The following is a 25,071-nucleotide window of genomic DNA, read 5'->3' as shown; positions in this document are numbered from 1 at the left end:
TTAATAGATAGATAGAATATCCTCTGTGGCTACACCTCTGCTGTACTAGCATGTTTTTTTTTTTTAAATAATCAAGGCAAAAAACTTTATTTTGTGAAAAAAACAGTGAGCAATATTAGAGAACAGTAACACTCACCACTGTGTCAAAAGAGACGGTTTATGCATTTTTTCTTAAGGTTATATGATTCAAAAATGAATATGAAGTGTAGAGGCCCTTGTTTTGAATGACTTCAGCACTTCTGCACCCACAGGACATCACTAGTTTCTCACACTGCTCTGGTTTGATCTTGGTCCATTCTTCTTCAGTCTCTTCCACACTTCAGTAACTGTAGTGGGTTTCTAAGACATTACTTTGTTGCCAAAGATTTTCCGGAGATTCTCTATAGGGTACTTTCCACCATTGTTTACAGTTTTCACATTCCTTTGGGCTATTTATCTTTCCTCACTTTGATTTATTATGGTACCAGACCCCACCATTAGTTATCAAACTGAGGGATAATGGCAGCTACTCATAAACATTTGGCAACATGAGCATATATTCCACACTAATGCCTACCTCGCTCGGGAACCATTAATTCTTATATTTTTCTGAATGTCAAAATAAGAAAGAAGACTCTTGACATTTCAATGCATTCATGATTCATTTAACACACTCTCATGGTTATGACATATACAGGAAAATATACCACAAAATATTAGCCTTCGATAAAGCAGATGGTGGTTTTAATATGAATGCTGTTAAAGTATGAAAACGCTTTATTCACAGAGAAATGCACAAAAGAGCCGGACTTCTGTTAGTGCAGCTACAGGCTCTGAAATAGAGTGTTTTAGACGGACGGTGAATACAGATAAATTCAGACAGACAGTAGGAGAAAAATAATTTGTTTATCAACATTAAAGCATGTAAACATGTTCTAGTAGAAATCTAAAATAAAAGTATGAACCTGAAAATTTGCATAATATTGGACCTTTAAAGTGGCCGTTTCAGTCGGGGATTCGTTAACTGACCCACTAATGATCCATTAAATACAAATTTACCTGGTAAATGATGTGCACTTTACTAAAGGCTTTATACATAACGCTCTTGGAGTGCAACCGCAATTTAGTTTCATACTTACTAGTAATTACTGTAAACATTTTTAAGATGTGCAACCAACTCCATTATCTCGCTGTAGGGTTTGCAACATGGCAGGCTGCATGTTTCAGATGTAATAGGCCTATATACCTTGGTAGTGTCTCTATAAAACATGCCAAAAACTCATCTCTATAAAACAGCTTTGTGACATTTAAAATGTCAAACATCTCGCCTCGGCTCAGGTTATGAGATCTATATAAAGGAGGCTGTTTAACATGCAGGTGTTAAAGCCAAGTGTTGTCCCTGTAGGGTTGGATAAGTACACAAAGAGGGGGGCACATGGGATGCTTATACTGGAATTATGCAGCAGTTTCACAACACTGTCAGCATGCATTTCTTCAGTGACAGGCAGAGTTGAAGCTAGCTGGGTAAAGGGCTCATTCAAAACCTGACAAGACTCCACTTAGGCAGCTCTTTCATCTCCAAGAAGACCAGCCAGGCCACTAATAGTGATTCTGTCTCTATCTATATGTCACTGAGGTCAGTTTTATTCCACGTAACTAGGTTTGATAAACTCTGTTGACAGAGATTGGAGGTCTATTGTTAAAAATAGATGAAAGGCATACATATGTGTTATGTATGCCATTATTTTGCAGACAAAGCGCCATGTTTTAAATTGTGGATGCCTTCTACGTATATACATTTTGAAACGCAAAATAGAAATACAAACACTCTATATCATCAGACGTAGATGTGCAGGAGAAATGTATGCAGACGTTAAGATAAAACTGTTTTTTTCATGCATACAAAAGCAGTGCAAAATGAATGCTTTTACACACAGGTGTAGAATCAGTTTTTGTTACTGCATAATTGATACATTTCTTCATGTATTTTCTGGTGGTTGCAGATTTATTCCGTCAGGTGTCTGGTCCTGGAGGTTTGACAGACCAGCGTCACCTCAGCCTGCTCCTCCATGAAGCCATCCAGATCCCCCGCCAGCTGGGTGAAGTCGCTGCTTTCGGGGGCAGCAACGTGGAGCCCAGCGTCCGCAGCTGTTTCCGCGTGGTGAGAGACAGAGTTACCGTCTGCTAAACACATTCACAGATAGATGCACACATAAATACTACTAAATAATTCATGCGGAATAGGTTGTGAGTTCACCTTACCTCCTTTGATCAGATTAGCACCGTTATGGTGTTGATGTAGTCTTATTTCAATCCCAAGATTTAACTGCTTATAGATTTTTGTAGCTCAGATTCCCTGTTAGTCCAACTTAATGAAATCCAAGGCCAGTGGTACTAGAAGTATTCAGATCCTTTACTTAAGTACTAATACCACACTGTGAAAAGACCTCACTAAAAGTACAAGTGCTGCCATACTGTACCTAAGTAAAAGTATGTAAGTATCATTGCACAAATTGTGCAGTAAAAGTTCCCTGTCTGGATGGATGGATCCTGGATTAATATTATTGCAGCAATAATATTAGGCTTTACTTGTTGATCATCGTCATCTTCGTCGTCGTTGTCGTCGTCGTCGTCGTCGTCGTCGTCGTCGTCGTCGTCTTCGTCTTCGTCGTCGTCATGGTCATCATCATCATCACCATATATTTGTAAAGCGGCTATCCTTTGAGAACCACATATCTACAGAAAGTCAAATTTTTATGAGTTTAGAAAGACAGCCCTGTTTTCATCTTTGTGACGAGGCATTTTCCCTTTGACCCAAGAGGGTTTTAAATATCTGATTTAGATAACAAAGTAGGAGAATTTATCAGAAACATTCAACAGAACAGAATTGTGACAGAATTACAAATACAGAAACACAATTTTAAGGCCTGAAACTTGAAAAAATCATGGCAAAATCAAACACTGCTACGTGAAGCCTGTTGTGTTTTACTAACATCCGCAGAGTCCGACTTTACTTCAGAGGAAATAGAGAGGTTATAATTATTTTATCTAAAGAAGCCCCGACTGCATCACACAAACATTACCTCACATTAATATTGCATTGCTTTGCTTTTAATGCACATGGAATACAGGCGGTGGTAGAGAATGCATGTTTCAAACCATTCACGCACTATAAGTGAAATCCAAGTTTAATGATGAAGCAAGGCCACAGAGTCCAGTCGTGTACGGAGCAGTAGCTAATGAGGAGACATGTTCAAAGCATGCATTCATTTATCATTCCCTCCTTCGCTTGTTCTGAGTGTGTCTGAAGTTGTACGTTTGGCTCAGGTTGCAGGAACTTTACCTTGTTACATTCAATTTGGGACACTTGGATAATTAGGGAGTTTTCAGGAGCAGACCACGGCTGTTTTGGAAGGTGGTCTCTGTGAAGCCTTTTAGTTCGCTCATTTTTGAGGCCGATCCTAATTATACAAACTCTATTCTGGTCCATGTTCGCTGTATCAGTTACGGCTGATTAAAATCAATTCCTGTCTCCATTTGCTCCCTGTCAGGGCGTTTAGTTGTAGATGAAATATCCATGTAATGCGAATTGGGGGGTGACCCATCTGCCCGTTCATCAGTTTGCTTGCAAATGAGTGAGAGTCATTTTGTGGAGATGTTGCAACCACCTCTCATAAACGTTGACTTTTAGACTAAGATGGATAGACACGGGGCAGAGCATATGCAGAGTTATACATAACAATATGTGCAGAGGTTAGTGAGTCAAATTCAACATTCAGTAAGTATTTGTTTACTTTGTGATTGTAGGTTGATTCTTGCTTCACAAACGCACAGTTTTGTTTTTTTAATAGATAGCTGAATTTTTATGACTCTGACTACTTTTCCACTGATGTTTAAACCATCCCATCATCTGCTCATAATGCTGCTTTGAGATGCGGTGCTGTGCACAGCATAGTCAGTATCTGTTCCAGGTGTTTGGTATCCTAGGAACTGCTATTTGACCTCCCACGTGGAGCTGGCTACTTTGCTAGCAGAGAGGAGCTCCTTTATCCCCGGGAGACTAGATACCTCTGTACACCTCACAGTCTGTGCGATCAGTGCGTACACACACACACACACACACACACACACACACACACACACACACACACACACACACACACACACACACACACACATTTATTATGCTACTCTGCTTGAGCGGTGGAGGAAGCCCCAGGGGAAATCAACCTCTTAATGCATCTCTGATGCAGACTTAATGAGAATTTAGCACATCACAGATTTTTAGCGCTTGGCGAGTCATTCTTTTATTAGGTTGACTTCCTTTTTATCCCACTTTCTGGAATCCTCAACAAGGTGTCTGGAGCAGAGATGGACTGCATGCAGACACACAAGCACACATACAGTATACACACAGAAACAGAAGTTATGTCTACTATATATATATATATATATATATATATATATATATATATATATATATATATATATATATATATATATATACCATATGTAGTATATATACTGTACATATGTAGCCTGGGAACCAGACAAAGCTGCCGAGCTTATGTTTCATTTGCTCTGGCAGGTTTGCCTGGCCCCTCTTGCATTCAGCTACATTTCCAGCAACTTTATCTGCATTCATATACAGATATCTGTTTATAGAGACATTGTCCTCGTTGCCTCTCAAATTGCAAATCGGACCATAAACAATGACCGCCGGATAAATCGTAAAGCCCAAATTATTAGCCGTTGCCCTCAGAGGATAAAGCTAATTTGTCTGATATACAGCCGATGGGTTCAGAGATTGCTTCAGATCTGGCCGGCCAATCACAACCGCTTATCTCATGTGGAGCGGGTTTAAGATGATGTCTGGCAGAAGTGTTGTGCTTGCATGTAGTTAGAATGTAACTGTCATTCTCCGTCCAGCGCAATTCAGCAAATAAAACAGTGCTGATCAAATATGAATCAACATTTCGTAACTGTATTTCCTATTTCTTGCCTAAAGTATTTTTAGGGAACTCATTTTAGTGTACTGTTTAGCTATAATCTGAGAAAGTTATTGTTACATGGCAGCCATTTGTTTCCTGCTTCAAAACAGACCAAAAAAACGCCCCAACTTGCATGTGTTGTGTTATTCGTTGCTTTGATTGGTTATAGGTCTTTTGCGTAGAGAGGCATTTAGATCTGCCCCGGTAATAACACCCTTTTCAAATATAAAATGCACTGGGAGGTTCCAGACTAATTCGCATTTGTAAATGAGTCTGACCATAACAGGCTAAATAAAAGTCTCATTGAGATTAAAATGTCATTTGGCCAAGAGGGGAGCATGAATATTGTTACAGCCATACACATAAACAATATAAACAGACAAATACAACAATCACATACTACAAATGACTGAACACAATATACAGTTAAACGCAATAAAAAAGAAAACGCTTAGAATGCATAAATAGGCTGTTGCATAAAAGCAAAATACACTCCTCAGTGTAGTACATCTCTTTTCCTCCTCTTTTGTATTCTCTTTGATTACCCATACCTCACCGCTAGACCACCTTTGGAGAGGAAGCAGACCTTCTCCTCATTACTTTGTGCACCCGCCCTGCTGTTGCTCTATATTTGGATTGTTTACAGACTCCTGCACTTCTTTCCTCCCTCCCACCCACCTTACTTTTCCAGGCCCCAGGGAAACCTGCCATTGAGGTGTCTCACTTCCTGGAGTGGATGAGCCTGGAGCCTCAATCGATGGTTTGGCTGCCTGTCCTCCACCGTGTGGCTGCTGCAGAATCGACCAAGCATCAGGCCAAATGCTACATCTGCAAACAGTGTCCCATCAAGGGCTTCAGGTTGGCATAGCATAACAAGCCCACTGGACATAACATAAGAGTAATCACATTGGGCTATTGCAACATCACATAAAAAAGAAAAGAAAAAAAACATAATGAGGAACATATGAAGAGCTCTTTTTCCAATACGAGATAAAAGCCAAATTTAAAAAAAATGAGTTTGTCATGCCACTTTGCTGTATACAGAACCTTTTCACTGCTTCCTCAATGTTTCATGCCAAATCGCTATATTTCCTTGTTTAAAATGGTCCGCAAGATGCAGTTCCTTTCCAAACGTCGACCAGCGGCAAACCTATTTTTAGCCTAAATGCAATACGTCCTCTCGACTTATCAGAATTCAGTGAGCGGTCTATGGGATCCAACATGGCGGCGCTCTGAAGCGGGAGAGTTTTTTGTTTTGTCCGACCGTTCAACATGTCCAGACTGAGCCATGAACCGTTTTGACAAGATACATTGAATATTAACCAAATGTGTGGGTCTAGGTAAAAATGTAATTTTCCTGAAAACTATTAAAATGGATTTATAGCGTTTTGGTTTAAAAGAGCTCCTCATATACACATTCAAAAAACAAAATCACATGTGAGGAAGAATACAATTGTATAGATTCTTTATGAAGGTGTGTAATATTACAACAACATCCTTCAAATGTAATAGACATCTGGGTCGTTTAGCAGTTCTGTAAATAATATGAATGCAAAAAAAGTTGTTTTAAAAATACAGTTTGCACTGTAATAGTAACTTGTCAATAAGAAGGACAAGAATATTACTTGTGGGGGATTTTATAAAGTCGGAAGGAGAAGCACATGAGTCAATTTTAATAGTGGCAGCAGGTATAAGAATAAGTGCTTTGCTGATAGGGATGCATAAGAATCTCTACTCACTAGATAAAGGCTTTTTGGAGATGCTGGAACTAAGATACGATGTATGATGATAATGATAATAATAATAAGAGAAGCAGACACTCACTGCAATTCTTAAAAGTCCCTGATAGAGAGCTTGCCTCCAAAATGAATTTTGTACAGATTATAGTGTGCAGATGCTATTTCTGTTAAGCACTAGTCGACATTTTCATAAAATCTGGCACAGAAAATAATTTATCTGTGTGCTTAATATTAATATAATAACATAATGTATATTTTCTTTTTTGCAAGTTATACATCGATCAGAAAGTACATAGCTGAGTAGTGGCAATACATAATGTATTACCTAAGATACATTTATTACCTTTACACACACACACACACACACACACACACACACACACACACACACACACACACACACACACACACACACACACACACACACACACACACAAACCACTCTGCTCACTTCTCCTGCATCAGTTCAGCCTCTGTTATATTGATCTTGACAGGTATCGCAGTCTGAAGCAGTTCAATGTGGACATCTGTCAGACATGTTTTCTAACCGGCCGCACTACCAAGGGAAAGAAGCTGCACTACCCCATCATGGAGTACTACACGCCAGTAAGAAAAACATTATCTTGTACTTTAACAGAATGCAAATTCAAGGCTCCATGGACATATAAAACTGCAAACAAAAAATACTATCTCCTTATTCCTGCTGCCAGACTTGGATTAGCCCCATCTCTAAATGTGCGTTAGGTATTCTTACACTGCTTCATCCAGATCTATAGTATGCAGAGATTGAGTGCCACTCCACAGGCTCACATGGTGCACACATACAGTAAAGTGCTATTTGGAGCACACATTGTGCACTAAACCCTAATGAAACCAGAGTGTAAAGCGATTGCACACACAGCCTCCGAAGTCGAGTTAATTCCAAAGGAGAAGCTGTAGCCGGAGAGCTGGAGTGGACTTAGATGAAGCCATATTTAATCTCTAATCAGTTCTGGGCTGTAAAATGTGGCAAAAGGCCATCTCTACAATGATTTTCTTTTCACTGTACAATATTTTTCATTAGCTAGCTATAGTTTTTCACAACACCCATAGATACTATGATAGAGAGAGAGAGAGAGAGGAAACAAGAGAGCCAGAAAGAAAATGATGGAAGGAGAAGCAGAAACGATGACAAAGCAGATGGAGGAATAAGTTGATGTCATCTAACATCAAAATCAGACCACCCAGTGCTGAGAGAGAGAGTGGAAGCATTCCAGATGAGGTCATTTTAGAGAAAGCAACATTTTCATGAATTCTTAAGTGTTGTAATTTGTCTCCGACCCTTTTCCATCACCGCCATCTCTCACCCCCTCCTCCACCTCACCAACCCCCTCGCCTCCTAAATCACGACTCTAGACGACTTCGGGAGAGAAGATGAGGGACTTTGCCAAGACTCTGAAGAATAAGTTCAGGTCAAAGCAGTACTTCACCAAGCACCCGCAGAGAGGTTACCTGCCGGTGCAATCTGTGCTGGAAGCTGAGAGCTCAGAGACGTGAGTCACCCAACAAACACACACGCACGCACGCACGCACGCACGCACGCACGCACGCACGCACGCACGCACGCACACACGCACGCACGCACACGCACACGCACACGCACATGCACACACACACACACACACACACACACACACACACACACACACACACACACACACACACACACACACATCTCTCTGACTTCCTGTTATCTATCATCTCTCTATCACCCATTCGAAGTCATGTTATTGTAGGCTAATTATCTTGCTCTGACAGTTTTTGGGCACTCTGAGATGGGTTCGAGGGGCGACTCTGTGTTCAGAATTAATATAATGTTATTCCGGTGATCTCAGTCTGGCTCAGATGCTCTGTTCACATGAGCGAGTCTCACCCAAAGGGAAAAACAAGAGCAATGAGACTAACATCAATGAGATCATCAAAAAGCATAGCTTAGGGCTACGGCAGTACCCAGGAAGATTTAACATGGCTATGGGTCGATGTTTTGGCTGATTCTGTCACTGTTGGGCTCACCTTTTTATGACCTCAAACATTAGAGACTAGACTCCAAGCCACATCAACTTATGTATTACAAGTACACACACTAATTATGCAGAGTGATCCCTGATATAATATATTAATATATATTATATTTTATACATATATTCATACATATTATACTTACTGCCTATTATACTATTGTAATTACTACTGATGCATTCATTTATAAGCATTATTTTCATGTTGTAACTGGTTGAAATGGAGCTGATTTGAACTTTTTTTATACACCCCCGTGGGGTAGTTTACGACGGTGCTTTCCAGTCTGCGGACCCCTCGAGGGAGCTTGGAGATAAATCTGAGAGGCTGCAATGTTATAAACAAGATAAGGAAGAAATAAAAATCTGCAACAGGAAATGTTTCTCAAATCTTTGCTCTCTCCTTGTGAAATGTTGGATAGCTTTACCTCTACATTAAAAAGTCTTAAGGGGAGACACTACAGGTGAAACGTGTGACTAATAGATATCACCATAAAAGTTTTCTGAAATCTCTGAATATGCAAATAAGGTATTATCTTATGAAATATGTGCTAATAAACAATTCTTGTTTCATTTTGTTGACATATTAGAGTCAAATGATTGGGTGATTGGGAGGATCTCTTTTTATCACTCCATAAATCAGAAGATATTTCCAACAGCTATAAATGTATTTTCTCTGTGTTTTTAGGAATAAAATGTATAAAGCAGTTCATGAATGATATATGAACAAACCCTCGTGTAAAACCTTTGGATTATAGATAGGAATAAAACTGGAAAGTCTGTTGTATGTAAGTGCTGCTGAAGTGGAGATTTCTGTCTCAGAGTGAAAAAAAAAACTAATATTGAGAAAACAACCTTTAAAGATATGTATTGTGAAATTCATGCATTTTGAAACACTACAAGTGAATAGGGGCATTCCCTAACGCAACATTGTGGTGAATTGAGGAGAAATCTGCAGACACAAACAGACAAAGCATAGTAAAATAAATGTTTCCTTTTCACTAGTCTGAAAGAAGACATGAAGCAAAGTAGCACAAAATCTCTAAATTGACTAGTGCATAAAAAAAGCATGTTTTTGCCTGTAGGGTCTCCTTAAAATGAAACAATCAAAGAAGAGAACATCTCTCTTTTGTTGAACAGCAAATAGAATAAGGATGAAGAGATCTCAGAGCTCAAACCAGTGCCAGGACAACTGAGACGAGGAGATCTAGAGCATGTGGTCGTAGTAAGAGTGTTAGCGATGCCTTGGTGAAGTATTGACGTTTGCCTTCTGTTGTTCCCAGGCCGTGCTCCTCACCCAAACTACCCCATGCAGACACACACAGCAGGATTGAACATTATGCCAGCAGGTACGTGGCCCACTGTGCTATACATCAAATCACTACAATGCAGTATCTCACTTTCCTCCCTCCAAATCAACCTTTTTTCTTCTTTATGTCCACTCCACCCCTGCGTCCACCTCTTCTCTGCTCCCTCACCCTTAAATCTTCACCACACACTGATTGAAGTATTGATTGGCTGTGTTGTGCACTGTACACAAGCCTAGGTAGAGACTGTACTGCCCAGCAGTTTCCTTCCCTCTTACTCTCCACACGGCCGCATGCTGGCACACATAAGCAGAGCAGTTTGTGGTCGTGTGTGTGTAGGTCAGTGGGGTTCAGCGTGCCTAGCGGCTTGTCACTTGCTAGGGCAGTGAGCCCACTGGTCACCTGGGAGCTGTTGGTGTGGATTAGTGTCTGTCTGACGGGTTATAAACAGGGGCTCAGCACTGGACTCTCACACTCCTGGCAGCTCAGCCCACAGTGCTGCAGAGCTGACCACACACACACACACACACACACACACACACACACACACACACACACACACACACACACACACACACACACACACACACACACACACTTACACACACACACACACACACACACACACACACACACACACACACACACACACACACACACACACTTCCACTGAGCCTGCAGTATGTATGGTACTGTGTGTGTCATTGTGTATTACTGCTTTAGACCCTGCCAAAACAAAGGGAGCACACACCAACAAGAGAGCAAGTACAATTGTCCTCTTTACCCCTCTTATCTCTCCCTTTTTTCCTGTTCCTCCTGTCCTCTGTTTGCCTTTTTTCTTTGTTATTCTTATCTTTGATCCCTGTCTTCTATTGTCTCTCACCCACACATTTATTTCTCCCTCTCCAGCTCTTTCTTCTTCACCATTCCTTTATATGTTTTATGTTACATCCTTCTACATTTACCCATCCGTTGTTCATTAGAGAACAATTTGCTTCAAACAGCTAAAATACCTTCACCAGCATAAAACTGTAGCTGCCAAAAGCTTTCACTAAAATAAACGAGACACATTGCCTTGCTTGACCTACTGAGAAAACACCAGAAAAACACCCACAAGTGTCAACTATCTTTACCGTATCTTAGCAACTTTACTCATTACAAGCATCCCATCATTTTGCATGTCAGGAAGCCGTCCTCTTTTCCTCTACCATCTTTTTTCTGCATGAGAATAAATGAGTAAAGTTCGATAACCTATGATCACTGGGCTGCGCTTTGTCCCAAATGATAGCATTCCTATCTTTTACCAGCACTATGTTATCAATTAACGGTTTGCTTTGATAGTTAGGACTCACTGCTCATATGAAGCATCTGTTACTGGTGAAGAAACAGATAATTAATGCTTGCCAATACAACATTGTTGTGTTCTCGTAATGATTATATGTCTTTATGAACCATTTTAAACTAAAAGGCACTGCGATAGTATTTTAAATTATGTCTTTGAGTCTGTGAGAAAAACCCTTTGTCTGTGGCTCTCAGCCTCAAGCCCATTCTTTACTACTAAATGTTCAAAAATGGATCATGAATATATACTTTCGTTATTCACTGCTGGCCACCGTCGCTTTTAGCAAATGAGAAGTAAATAGGGACTTTGTTTGGGACTAATTGTCTGGTGCGCTAGTGAGTTGTTTTTTTTTGCAGCAGGATTGTGTTTGTTGGATTAATCATCTCAATGATGGAGAAACATGTCCACCAGTGCAACAGTGTGGCTCATTGATGTGCTTTGTAACACCTTTGGACAACAATGGAGCTCTAATGGCACAGAAACATGTATAAGCAGGCGCTGCTTGACAACATTTGTTATTTCTTGACAGCAAGAAAAATGTAGAATTTCATCAGATTTATCCTTTGAACCTGCTTGTGAATGAGTGAATAATCTGTACATGTTTGTATAGAGTTATATTGTGATATCAAGCATTCATTCACAATGTTGCATAGAGAGGGACAGTAGATAATAATATCAATGATAATAATGATACTGTTTATTTATGTAGCACCTCTCAAGAGCAGGGAACACAGAGTGCTTCACAACACAAGGCAAAATAATAGCAAATAAAAGACAAAAATAACAGACACCAAGAGCAGACGACAAGCTTAAACATAAAAGACCTCCAAAAAAAACAGAAACAATACCAACTCTAAACAAATAAGTCTCAAGCTGCTTTTTAAAAGTGTCCACAGATCTTAAATCCAGTGGGAGAGAGTTTCAAAGTTTAGAATCTCGAGTCTGCAGTGAGGAACGACCAGCAAAGCCTCATCTGTGGCGTGTTGATACTCATGCCTGGTCTCCTACTTCCAGGAATATTTTCAGTTTTGAGAGGTCATTTAGCTCTTTGAAATCAGAAATGTGATTTCATTGTAGGAGGAAGTGCACTTCTGCTCTCTCACTTTCTCTTTGAAGGGAAATGGTTTTATGTAAATGATTTGATGGAGCTGCTAACGATGCCTGGGATTTTATTGTTTTAGTTTTATCAGTTTGTACTGAAGTACATGATGATAGAACGGAAAACTTTTACAATGTGGCGTAAATGTCAAAAGTCTCTCTCTCGCTCTCTACTTGTCAGTTATCATAGGATATAAAGGGAGATATTTAATTATTTGAATGTATCCCCTGTAGAAATCGTAACTCCTCACTAATTTTTAACACTAATGGGAAGTCAAGGTAATATCAAAATACTGGATGTCATCACTGGCAGGTTAGTGTCTGAAATTCTTCCCCTTGGGTTGACATATTAGACGGGTGTGTGTAGGCGTACGTGTGTGTGTGTGTGTGTGTGTGTGTGTGTGTGTGTGTGTGTGTGTGTGTGTGTGTGTGTGTGTGTGTGTGTGTGTGTGTGTGTGTGTGTGTGTTTGTGTGTGTGTGTGTGTGTGTGTGTGTGTGTGTGTGTGTGTGTGTGTGTGTGTGTGTGTGTGTGTGTGTGTGTGTGTGTGTGTGTGTGTGTGTGTGTGTGTGTGTGTGTGTGTGTGTGTGTGTGTGTGTGTGTGTGTGTGTGTGTGTGTGTGTGTGTGTGTGTGTGTGTGTGTGTGTCTGCGTCAAAGTGCCCTTCATCCAGTGAGGGGTGTACGTGTTAATTCATGGAAATAATGTGGGAGATAAAATATTTGATATTCGGGGTTAGAAAAAAAAACTTTTGCAGGCATGTCAAACACTATGACATCCTCTGTCTCTTCCTCCCCATCTCTCCCTCCTTCTCTCGCTCTCTGCCCCCCCCCCCCCATATCGATGCAGGAGTAGAGTTCACTCCTTTCATCATCAGCGCTGCTTCGACATCTTATAGAGGATGGATGAGAGGAAGATAATAAAAAACCTCTTAGAACTCTGTCAGGATTTCTCCTCTCTTAGCCTCGCTCCCTCCCTCTCTCTCTCTCTCTCTCTACCATTTCTCATTTCCTTTCATATCCATTTAAATTCATACAGGAGGCTAAACACACAAGTATCCACACGACACCCACACACACTACCACGTACGCTACTTTTTCTTATTACTTTCTGCCCTTTCCCTTTATATTTGCTGTCGTCCGTGACTGAGACCCAGGCTTTCCGATGAACTGTGTCGCAGGTTGAATTACGAGCGGTCAGGTTCACAGGCCTGGTCCTCCATGAACAGGACATGGATAAATCCTAAAATCCTCAGTGTTATGGTGTCATCGGACTCTGGAGAGAAATAGGATGGGATGTGGATGTCCCCCGTCAGCCTCTACATCACTCATATGCCTCCTCCTGTCCCCCGCTCCTTCATCAGATGAAGCAGCATGGAGTGTGTTGAGTGTTTATGTGAACCAGGGATGCCGCAGTGTAGATTTAAGACCTTGTTCACGTAGCGCACGTGTGTGTGTGTGTGTTTGTATGTATGTATGTGGGCAGTCACAAGGCTCCTCGCACATTTGCATCAGTGGGTTGGTTCTCTGCTGAACCACTGGTTAATTACCTTGAAGGAGAAACGACATCCTTTGATCCTCTAACACTTACATATCATTAACATGTGACATTCAGAGGACTGCAGCGGTTTGTGATTAATGACCTGCATCTTCTTTAGATCATATCCTCCTTAATTTCCTTTCAAAAGGGTATCTGACAGCAGGGGGCATTGAGGGGTAAGGTTTTTCAGTCAAGAGGAAGCGAGATAGTAGTTCAAACATGGATAGGGATGCATGCTTTTTCAATTAATTTGTGGTAAATGATGACATGGTCAGATTAGAAACACACATACACAAAAATATACGACTAATTGTTTTGTTACACTTTACTTTGTTAAGAAATACAAGTTCTCATACTGTATACTAGTATGTTAATGGATTATTGGTGTATTAGCCAAATATTAATATTATATGCACACCCAAATGAGCGAGATGCAAACTCCTATACAGAAAAGTACTTGTGCAATTAAAGAGAGAGTCAGAGGCCAAACTAAATATTTTAATAACCCAGGAATAGCTTAAGTGGTTGACTGCTTTTGTTTACTTAACATCCTTTTTTTTAATAAATCCGCTATGCTCTATAATGTGCAGCATATATGCTGCGATTGCCAAAGCCATTCCAAATGTTGTATTCATTCAATTTCTCACTCTTTCTTTTGGTAAAAAGACTATTTATGTAAAGTGCTTTACAATTTTCCTCTCATTGACACGCACACTCACACCAATGGCGGCAAGCCTAAGCACTGGGAGCTATTGTGGTTCAGTGTTTTGCTCAAGGACACTTTGAGATGTGGACAGGAAGTCTGGGATTAAACCATCAGCCCTGCGATTATTGGATAAACCACAGCTACTCATCGCATTTACCATTTTGTTAATTTTAGTCAGTGATGTGATTTTTTTTTATGCCATCTAACCTAAAAACAATGTAATCCATGTAACTTTAAATCATTTAGAACATTTTTCCCTATTGCAGCATTTGTTTTTGTCTTAGTAGTGGAACAGCTTACAGAGCAGCATGCACAGTGCAGCTGTCCACTGACAGTCAGCAGGACATAATGCAGAACTACAGGAGCTGTCCTTGGTTCTGAAAAGCCACACAGGCTCTCACACGCGCACACCCATACACATCTTGCACAGTTGCTCTCCGTGGTGCTGAATAGCAGCACATATTTTCCCTTTTATTGCTTGCATGTTGATGGACAGTACACACAGTATGCAAAGTATTTCATACGATTTTGACCCTCCCTCCTCCTGTACACTTTTATAGCTGGTGCTCTCTGGCAAGTACAATTTCTGCCTCTCTGCAGTCTCATCAGGAAGCTGTTTGTCCACAGCTTGCTGTTCAGTTGTAGTCTATAATGCTTAAAGGACATGGGCCTTATTACTGTACACAAGCGCTAAACTGTACTGATTATTTGTTTTGACTTGTCTTTGAAGAAGTGTATCTCCCCAGTGTGTGATAATATCAAGCTGTATTTTCTCTGACTCTTCCACTCTCCTGTATTTTTCTTTTGTGTGTCTCACATATGTTAATACATGCTGTCCTGTATGTGCTTGTTTGTTTGCGTGTGTGTATCTATAGATTGGCGGAAATGGAAAGCCAGAATTGTTCATTCTTCACAGATAGCCTGTCTCCTGATGAAAGTCTGTGAGTATGCTGCCACCCCCACACTGCCTCCCCCCTCATCACAACCACAGCCTTTCATGGGGTTTATATGTGCGTGTGCTGTTTGTCTGTGTGCGGTCCTTCCTCTTGATGCACTGATTGTTTCTGTGTTTCTATGTGTGTGCTCAAGCTTGTGCTCGACTGTTAGGGAAAGATTGGATAACATGACACGAATAATCAGCCACATAATGAAAATGACCCGCGGTGTGCACACAGTCCCACTTCATCATGCACATGCCTGCTGTGATTAAAGTGTGTGGCTTTGGGTTGATATACACAAAACCCCACTGAGGAGAGAGAGGCATGTGTGTTTGTAGAAAGCTGGCGGGGTAGTGGCGAGGTCACAGGAGTGAGAGGAATATGGATGTTTGTGAATGAGGCAGCCAACAAGGTGAATCCTCATTGTGGAAAGTACCAGGTGGACAGAATACTTAGGGTTGTATTTGTGTGTCCATGTCTTATTTAGTTGACATCAGCTATCAACCGTTTCCTCCTCTGAGATAGTTTAACTTTTTTTTCTAATGCACTTTAAAGTCAAGGTTGCATGCCCAGCAGCTCTTTGTAAAGTGTTATGTGGTCTTTTAGGGCTTCAGGTGTGTATCCATGCGTGTGGGTGTATTGTGAAGTGTGCTCATTACTTTTTTTCAGATGCGACTTATGTGTGAGCGCTCTGAGAGAAGGCTTTGATTGACACCACAATAAAAGCTAGTTTTTAGATAAAACCACAATTCTTTTCAGCAGTGCAACCCTTTTTACTACTGACATCCGTGCCTCTCGAGCCTGCTTTCAATGTCTTTGTTGCCATGTGCATGAATCTTGAGTATATCTTGAGCGTTGTCACAAAAAAAGTGTATACATCAGTGTACAATGCACATATAGTATTTGCATCTGTGTCTGTTCGATGCCGGAGAGTGTTTGTATGCATGACACTTCTACCCGTTTATGTGAAGCGGTGCTGTTTCCCGCTCCCGTGCCCTGGTATCTTCTTGTTCTTATTCTGCGAATCCGTCCTACTGGCTGTCAGCGCCTCTCTGTTTTTCCTGCTGCATGGCTCTGAACATGCTGCTGTGCTATCTGTGCCTCCAGCTGGTGTTTGGCTGGCGTCATACTGTTTTCTGTCCTGAATCATGCTGCCCTGTGTGTGTGCGCAGCCTTCACCCTCCACCTGTGTGCATTGCTCTGAGAACACATTTTGCTCTTTGCCAGGTAACAAACCTGAAAATAAGTCTTCTGGCTCCAGTCAGTGGGTAAAAAATAATCCAATCATAGATGTTTTTTCTTAATCATAAAATATATTATGTCCATGATTTTAGTTTTTTACACACCAACATTATTTAAAGTTTGAAATATGTATTTTTATAATATACTTATTCAACTTGCAAATATACGTTCTATTTTATTATAGGGAGACAACTTTGTCATGATGTCATCTACAACTACAGTAATGTTGGCAAGCTAATGTAACCAGACTTTCAAATAGGTTCATTTGGTTATAATAGCTGTAATATTTTAATAAAATACCGTTTTGCAAGGTAAAAATATACTTACATCAAATGTAAAATTGTCTGTAAATTGTCTGTAAATTAATGTGGGTGAGTGGTGAATGACAAAAGTAGGAAAGATCCATACCTGTGAGTCATTTGTGACACCCTTATGGGAAATTGGGATAAAAACTCAACTTTCAATAAGAGGTAATTGAAAACCTGGAATGGGATTAAATCCAGAGGGAATACATTTATCTATAATATAAAATGCTGAGATATTTTGTTATAAAAAAAAGCATACATTGCATTAAAGGGTTAACATATCTTACGGTAGGAGAGGTGTACTGATACTAAGGTAGACAATCTGGCAATCTCTAGAGTCCAGACATAACCAGTAGGCCTATAGATACCTCTTTGTACAATGCAAGCCTGTAACTTGCTTTTAACTTTGGCTCAATAAAGTAGTTTGCTTTGTAGCCCAAAGCATTATCACAACATATAAATTGACAAACAGCTGTCTTTCCATTAAAATAATTGCCGAACATTCACAGATGCTTTTATTGTTTTACAGCCGTGGGTCTGCTGTCATAGATCTGCACATTAAGTTCTCTTATCCATCTACAATAAAGTGTTTTATTATTTGGGTAATATATTTTGCTGTAGCTTAAGATCCACTGTCCATTTTTAATAAATGTGAGTGGGTTTTTAATCTTGTGGTGAGCTAAACTTGGCTTATAAGACATTTAGTATTTGGACCGTGAACCCGGCACATTGTCTCTTGTCATAGGACCCATCCCATTCTTTCCAGTCTTGTGTCTTGTCCTGTAACACCTTTCCTCGTGCTGCTTGCCTTGCCTTGCTTTGGCCTGTGTGCTCTCCCATGCCGTCCTTGGCTCTGCTTGGTGCTGCTGGTGGCTGTTTGCTGGTGGCTCAGTGTGCTGTCTCCTGTGTGGGGGACTCAGGGATGAAGATCAGTACCTCCTGCGTCACTCCAGCCCAGCCCTGGACCATGACTCACCCTGCGGACAGTACATGCTGCTGGCCCACCTGGAGCACCAGGACAAAGATCAGCTCCAATGCACCCTGGCCCGCCTGGAGAATGAGAACAGGTCTGTACACACGCTTTTAGGAAATGGTGCTTTAAGTCTGGAACTACGTTCTTTTCCCTATTTGTTGAGGTGGTGGTCTTTACTGCATGTTTTTTTCCACACACAAAAAATCCATCTGAACCTGCATATTGTACACCGCAATACACAAACTCCATCACATCAGTCATTCTTGCCATTTTTTGTAAGCATTGAGACATTTGTTGAATTTGGTTGTACAGTAGAAAGAGGTTTAGATTAAAGGAATAGTTCGGCTCTTATCAGTTTGGGATGTATGAGATACTTTTCCACAGTGGGTGTATTATCTACAGGAGATGATGAACGGCACGCCCCCAGTTTTCCAACAATGTCCTGTTGTGGACGAGTAGCAAAAACGTCCTTAAGCCGACTAAAAAAGGACCACCTCAAAATCAGTTTAAGTGTACGCTATATTTAAAGTATCTTCACAGCTTTACCTTGCCTTCAGACAGAAGTTTCTCCTCCCTCTCTCTTGCGCCTGTTAAGTCATCTTGTGCTAAAGTTCATCGTCTGTATAGTCCAGCTCAAAAAGGGATCCTCTTGTCTCCACAGTGACCAGCTTTTCATCGTCAATTATTCTTGTATTTCTTTATTTCATAAACTGCTGATCCGTGGCGTAATACAGTGTGAAGCGCAGTAGCACCTGTGTGCTGGAATATGGAAGTTTTACAGTTGAGAAAATGTAGTGCTGCAAGGTAAAGAGTTGAAAATATTGTAAATATGGCGTACACTTAAACTTAAACTGTTACTTTTAGGTGAGCCTTGTCAGTACTCTTGCCTGCTTCTCCAAACCAGGGGTGTGCCATCTACTGTAGACTACGGATAAGTACCTCATACAACCCCACTTCAATATATCCAAACCTTACCTTCAAGGTTGGGCATATGGCATGGAGCAGCAATGTAAATGTTTGGTTTATGAGTGATTTTCATCAGTAAACCTCCCCAGAAGCATAATAACACTCATATGGGTGTTTATCCAGAGGCATTATACTCCCTTCAATATGTCTGCTGCCATTTGCAGACCTTCTGCAGAGAGTAAATATGTTCACGCTCTAAATCTTATTGAACAGCCTTAAAAAAATAAGTATTTTCAGTGTGCGTACCCGACAGTAAAGCCTGTAAAATAATGTGTTGATAACATGGAAACACTGCACAGTTTATTGGTGTCCTGCAGAAGAGACAGGAAGAGGAAGAGTCCATTAAGGACTGACTGGTGTAAAGCATCTCTGCAACCTATGGGATAAGATGTTAATGCTTGAATATGAATTCATTGTGTCCTAGTTGTTAAGAGGCTCCAGCATTTTCCATAAATGAAGCAAATGCATCTCTCCTAACCACTTAATTGGTTACCAGAGGCAACATTTATGCGAATGATTCATATGAATAATTTTCTCTCATCTTCAATTTGTGACCTTTTCCCAAACACAACGACATCGAGCCACTAAGACACACACACACACACACGCACACACGCACGCACGCACCCAAGCACGCACGCACACACACGCACACACACACTTGTGCCCTTTGGGTGTCTGAGACCTTGACCCAGTTCAGTTATGACTCTGCAGTGTTATCCTCGTTTATGATTATAGTTGCTGCTGTAGCTTAGTTTATATCCTCTGCTGTGGCTCTCACGTGACTCATACCTGAGAGATGCATCAATACGAGAATCAAACACCTTAACCCTAAAAAACACATTCTTAACACACATCAACTTTGTACTTCATGCCTTTTCCCAAGGTGTTACCAGTTCAGTACTTTTCGACATATTGGGCAAGGTCAGAAGATAAGCAAAAGAACAATTTAAAGAGGGAAAATGTGTTAGTTTTTACACTCAGTGGAGTCTGTGGGATCACAAAAAATGAAAGTAAAGTCATAGTCAACAAAAGATAGGAGTTTGTCTACTGGACTGGACATTTGGACGTGATGACACTCTAATATTTGCAGCTTTTTAGATTTGCTATGCTTCACAGCACAGCGCATAATCAATTGACACCCCAAGTGTCACACACTGAGGAGATAGATGACAGTGATTTATTACAGCTTATGTTCAAAATGAAGATGATTGCTCTCCATGTGGTACAATATCAACAATACATTAGTAGTCTCTTACGTGTTTTGCATGCCTGACTGTTTTCCCTCCATCTGTCCTCCACCATGGGTCCTCAGGGTGCTGCAGAGCGAGTACAGGAGGCTCAAGTGGAAGCATGAGGAGGCGGCATCAGTTCCCATGCTGACTGAGGCTGGAGAGGGCGGTCCAGGTTCACCAACAGAGGAAGGGCAGCAGGATGAGGAGCTCCTGGCCGAGGCACGGGTCCTTCGGCAACACAAGACGCGCCTGGAGACCCGTATGCAGATCCTGGAGGACCACAACAAACAGCTTGAGTCCCAGCTTTGCCGGCTCAGGGAGCTTCTGCTACAGGTACACCTCCATGAGAGGCGTGGTGGTGGGGTGTCACTGAGAGCGTTGAGCAGGAGTATAAAAATATACATGTACTTAGTACATTTTTATTGTACGTGCAGTGAGTATTTCTACTTCTAATCCACTACATTTTTAGAGAGAAGTATTCTACTTTTTACTCCACTCCATTTATTTTACAGATATAGTCACTAGTTACTTTGTAGATTACATTACATTTTACATATATAACATGTCATCATCCTCTAAATTATAGTTTGGGCAATTGGTTCGGTTAGTTGTTTAATTTATTATTGATTAAATATTGATTCATAATTAATTTTTAAATTATTATTAAAAACTTTATTCTTCATAAAGTTGAATTGTGAGATTGTTTGTAGGAATGAATTAAAGTGTTACTATAGTTTACTAAAGATTGATCAATTTAGCATTATATGTTTAAAATGAGTGCAAACTTGACCAGCTACAACCGTAGCATGCTGCCGATATTAATATACCACTAATAGTGATAAAATAGTATAATATATATATCAATATAATTCTCTCAAAGTAGCAAATCATTATACTAAGTACTTTTGATACTTTAAGTATGTTTTGCCTGTAATAATTGCCAGTAAATTTACTTCTGCACTAATAATAATCCCCCAAAACATACTGTGCGTGAGATAGAAAAGAAGAAATACAGGTTTTAGAATAGCAATTCGGTTATTTCGAAGTAGTATTCCGTCCTCAAATGAACAGTGTTAGAAGTGGATACTTTATCTGAGCAGCTTACAGTTTGTGAAACATAGCATCCAGAGCATCTTAGTGCTTTTTTCTCAAACTCGAGTTATTACCTTCTCCTCTTGTGCTCCTCTCTTTAGTTGGGTTCTCATGTGTAAATATAATATCAATTTTCAATACTACGCATACGATACGCAGCTGTACTGTATGTCCTGATAAAGCCTGGCATCAATGTGCCCTTAATTATGTCCCGCCTTGCTGAAATTAAGATCTGAATGTCCAAAAACGTCCTGCAGTTGAACGATTTCAAATCAGAAATAATTATAATTACCCCTTCTGGCCGCAGCACTAGCTGTGTTAACACTCTATAGTCTCATCTGCGAACCTTATCTCATAATGTTGAAACAGAGGCTTTATTCTTATCTTTATTAATTTGTAAAAATCAAATTCATCCAAAACTCTGCTGCCAGACTTTTAATACGTTCTAAGAGAAGCAACCATATTACTCAACTCCTTGCTGCCCTTGATTTTAAGATGTTACATGATTACCTGATTACTGCTTAAGATCCTCTGGTAGGGCCATTAAAGGTGACAGGGCATTTGCTGTCTGGGCCCCTCAGCTTCTGTCTGATAAACACTGAAGGTCAAAAATTTGATCCCTATAGTTATGTGTCAGCCTTCAACAGCATCTGCTCTGGTTAACTGCATCAACTATATAACTGAACTGCAGCTGCAGCTTGATAAAGGACACAAGCAGACACAGACTCAAGTACCATGGTTTTCAACATTTGTATGCATCACAGTGCTTCACATACATTCTTCAAGTATAATAAGGCAAATAAGGGACATGTGAAAAAATATGCAAAATGACAACTGCTCTGAACTTTGCTACTATGGCAAAATGGAAATACCGGTAGTGGGAATAAATTAAAGTGCAGTGTAGAAAGAGTTAAGAAAGGGAATGCACCTTAAGACACTCAGAGTATAATACAAAAGGATTTAATGCAGTCTAAAAGAAAGGTGTGAGAAAGAGATGGATAGGGAGTGGGAGCTGATACACACGGGGTTGCTATAATAAGAAAATGCAAATTGTTAGCCGTGGGAGTACAGATGTAAATTGTGCATCCAGGTCACTGACTAAAGAGAAAGCAAAGGGATTGAGTGACGAGGGAGAGGAGGAGGGACAGCAAGCTTCTTCAGGTTAAAGACTTGGGAAATTGAGAGTAAAGAGAAACAAAAGTAGTTGGAGGAGGTACACATTCCTGTGTAAAAAAACAAACAAAAGAAACCTATTCATTTCCTTTTCTCCCAGGACTAATATCATACTTTCACTTCCTCAAAAGATGAAATCAGTAAATCTTGTCTTTGTAGCCTGTGGAAGTTTATGTATGAATTCCTACCAATCTCTACAGACACCCCGGTTTCACTGCAACTACAACTGAACTTACTCACCTCCTGAGTATTGCTGCAGTGTTACTGAAATGGTGGGTTGCATATATGTGATACTTCCTGAAATATCCTTAAAAGTTAGATTATACATCTTTGATTGTGATTTGGGACCTTCACCTCACTTCTGTCTGCAATGCTGCTGTGTGCAGTACAATCCACCACATTTTAATCTGTCTATCACAGCACAAATCACAGTAGCCTGATGTGTGTTGTGTAACAGCTGTCGGGCAAAATTGCCTTTATATTCATACATACTTAAAGATGCCAGTGGAGGGCTGCTGGCTGAGTTCCATTATACATCACGTTCATTACCATGTGAAAGGCTAAATGTCTCTGTAGCCTGAAACATGATGGATATGAGCAGTTAATAGGATTGAAGGATAATCAGTCTTTCCTAAAATCAGCCTAAAGATGACTCCGAGGCCAACGGATCAGAGCCGTCAACCCTGTCTTCTCCTGTGTCTGGAGGGGGTCACCACGGGGAGCCGGCCAGCAGAGAGACTACTGACACTGAAGCAGCAGGTCAGCTATGTGCAGCCATGCCTAGGACGCATGCATGTTGAATATAAAACAATGCATCCTCCTCTCCTATCCCCTGCATAGCCATTTACAGAGGTCTAACCTCCTTTGTGTGTGTGTCTTTCAGGAGATGATATGGAGCACGAACAGGATACAGTGCTGCAGCTTCAGGAGGTCATAGAGCAGCTGAGAAACGTCTTCCCTTCAGAACCGGGTGAGTTCTGCTACAGCTACGAGGACTGTTGCAGCCCACGCTTCAGAGACAGACTCTTTGCTCTTCCATTACCTGTGGGAGAGTGAGAGATGGAGAGGGGAGCAAATATGTACTGCTGTGGGTCGATAGTGTGTGTGCGTGTGTGTGTGTGTGTGGGGGGGTGTTAAATGGCAGGGTGGAGGAGTAAGATAAAGAGAAACAGAGACAGCATCTCTGATAGAAAGAAAGAGAGAAAGAGCCTGTCACTGTCACACACTTTTCAAACTGTCCCGTCGCATTTAAAACTCAATTTGCTGGGCAGTCCAAAGCCTGTAACTTCAACAAAGAAAGGGATTATCATAATTATAGCCTCCTCAGTTATAACCAATAACATTTTCTCAGCCTTGTGCATGCGTTCCTAAAGTTGAAAAGTTTTTTTTTTCTCTCTCTTCTTCTGTTTCCTAATTTCAGGCACCACCTCACACATCTAACCCCGAGTGAGACTAAAGGAGCAGAGTGAAATCCTGAAAGGACGTCTGATAGCAGAGGGAGGAGCTCCGTACGGCTGAGGTCAGGCCACAGTACACCCGGCCTTGTGACCACTGCAGCAGCTATGATACCCAGAGCTAACCCTCTACTGGAATCTGTGCACTAAAAGCCTTTTTTTAATGCAAACTGCTAAAGGCTCACGCCGATATCCTTTTGGCCGGACTTTGTCAGTGGCGCAGCCTGACACCATGATAACGTGCCAAAGGGAACTAATGTTAGCAGCAGGTCAGGGAGAGACTAAAGTAAAGGTACATGCTCAGCCAAGACACTGTGCTTACCAGTATCTGTGTAGTCATTCGGAGGTGTGAAGCTTTATACTGTATGTCCACAGCACAAGTCGGACCTTCCATGAGGAGAAAAAATGCAAAAAGGAATAAGAAGAATATCCCCTTGTTTTTGTCAGAATGCCTGTATCTTCAGTGGGTTTTGTTTTCTCCTTGAATGTGTTATCATGGTTGTTATTTTTGTGTTTTGAAAGGAGATGCTGCGTTGAAGCTTGCTAGAGTAACTAGATCAGGGCTGGGCTGACTGCAGTTCATTTGGCTGCGTTTGACAGCACCCACAATGTGCTTATTTACTTTGTGAGAGTGACACATCATCTGTTAAATCCATGATTTATTTAAGACAGCCAAAGTGCCCGCTAGCACAGCGCCTCTGTTTGCACACACTGTGTTCCTCTAATCCTCTCAAACTGCTTGTCGCTCTCATTGCTCGCCTCTCCTAAGTGAGCCCTTTACGCTCATACAGAACCACTTGCACTTATCGTACACACACACACACACACGCGTGCGTGCACGTATGCTGCTACATCCACACTCCCTATTTCTAATGCATCCTTCCCTTATGTGCACAAATGGCTTCCTGCATGATCATTATGTGCCATACAGTACTGCATCA

At 40.9% G+C, this 25,071-nt stretch overlaps 1 protein-coding gene across 1 annotated transcript in view; it reads left to right on the top strand.

The window, feature by feature from the left end:
- drp2 (dystrophin related protein 2) overlaps window positions 1-24,230 on the top strand; it is a 65,822-nt gene extending 41,592 nt beyond the window's left edge. The window contains exons 13-23 of the mRNA XM_083915589.1: window positions 1,983-2,140; window positions 5,662-5,828; window positions 7,204-7,315; window positions 8,105-8,241; window positions 10,047-10,112; window positions 15,628-15,693; window positions 18,158-18,304; window positions 20,492-20,744; window positions 23,318-23,435; window positions 23,560-23,646; window positions 24,097-24,230. Coding sequence (XP_083771715.1) covers window positions 1,983-2,140; window positions 5,662-5,828; window positions 7,204-7,315; window positions 8,105-8,241; window positions 10,047-10,112; window positions 15,628-15,693; window positions 18,158-18,304; window positions 20,492-20,744; window positions 23,318-23,435; window positions 23,560-23,646; window positions 24,097-24,116 — 1,331 coding nt within the window. The 3' untranslated portion in view covers window positions 24,117-24,230. The remainder of the gene's footprint in view (window positions 1-1,982; window positions 2,141-5,661; window positions 5,829-7,203; window positions 7,316-8,104; window positions 8,242-10,046; window positions 10,113-15,627; window positions 15,694-18,157; window positions 18,305-20,491; window positions 20,745-23,317; window positions 23,436-23,559; window positions 23,647-24,096) is intronic.
- Window positions 24,231-25,071: the final 841 nt, after the last annotated feature.

Source organism: Echiichthys vipera (genome assembly GCF_963691815.1).
Source record: "Echiichthys vipera genome assembly, chromosome: 6".
Lineage (NCBI taxonomy): Eukaryota > Metazoa > Chordata > Actinopteri > Perciformes > Trachinidae > Echiichthys > Echiichthys vipera.
The sequence above is the reverse complement of the archived record's forward strand: the minus strand, read 5'-3'. Positions and strand labels throughout refer to the sequence as shown.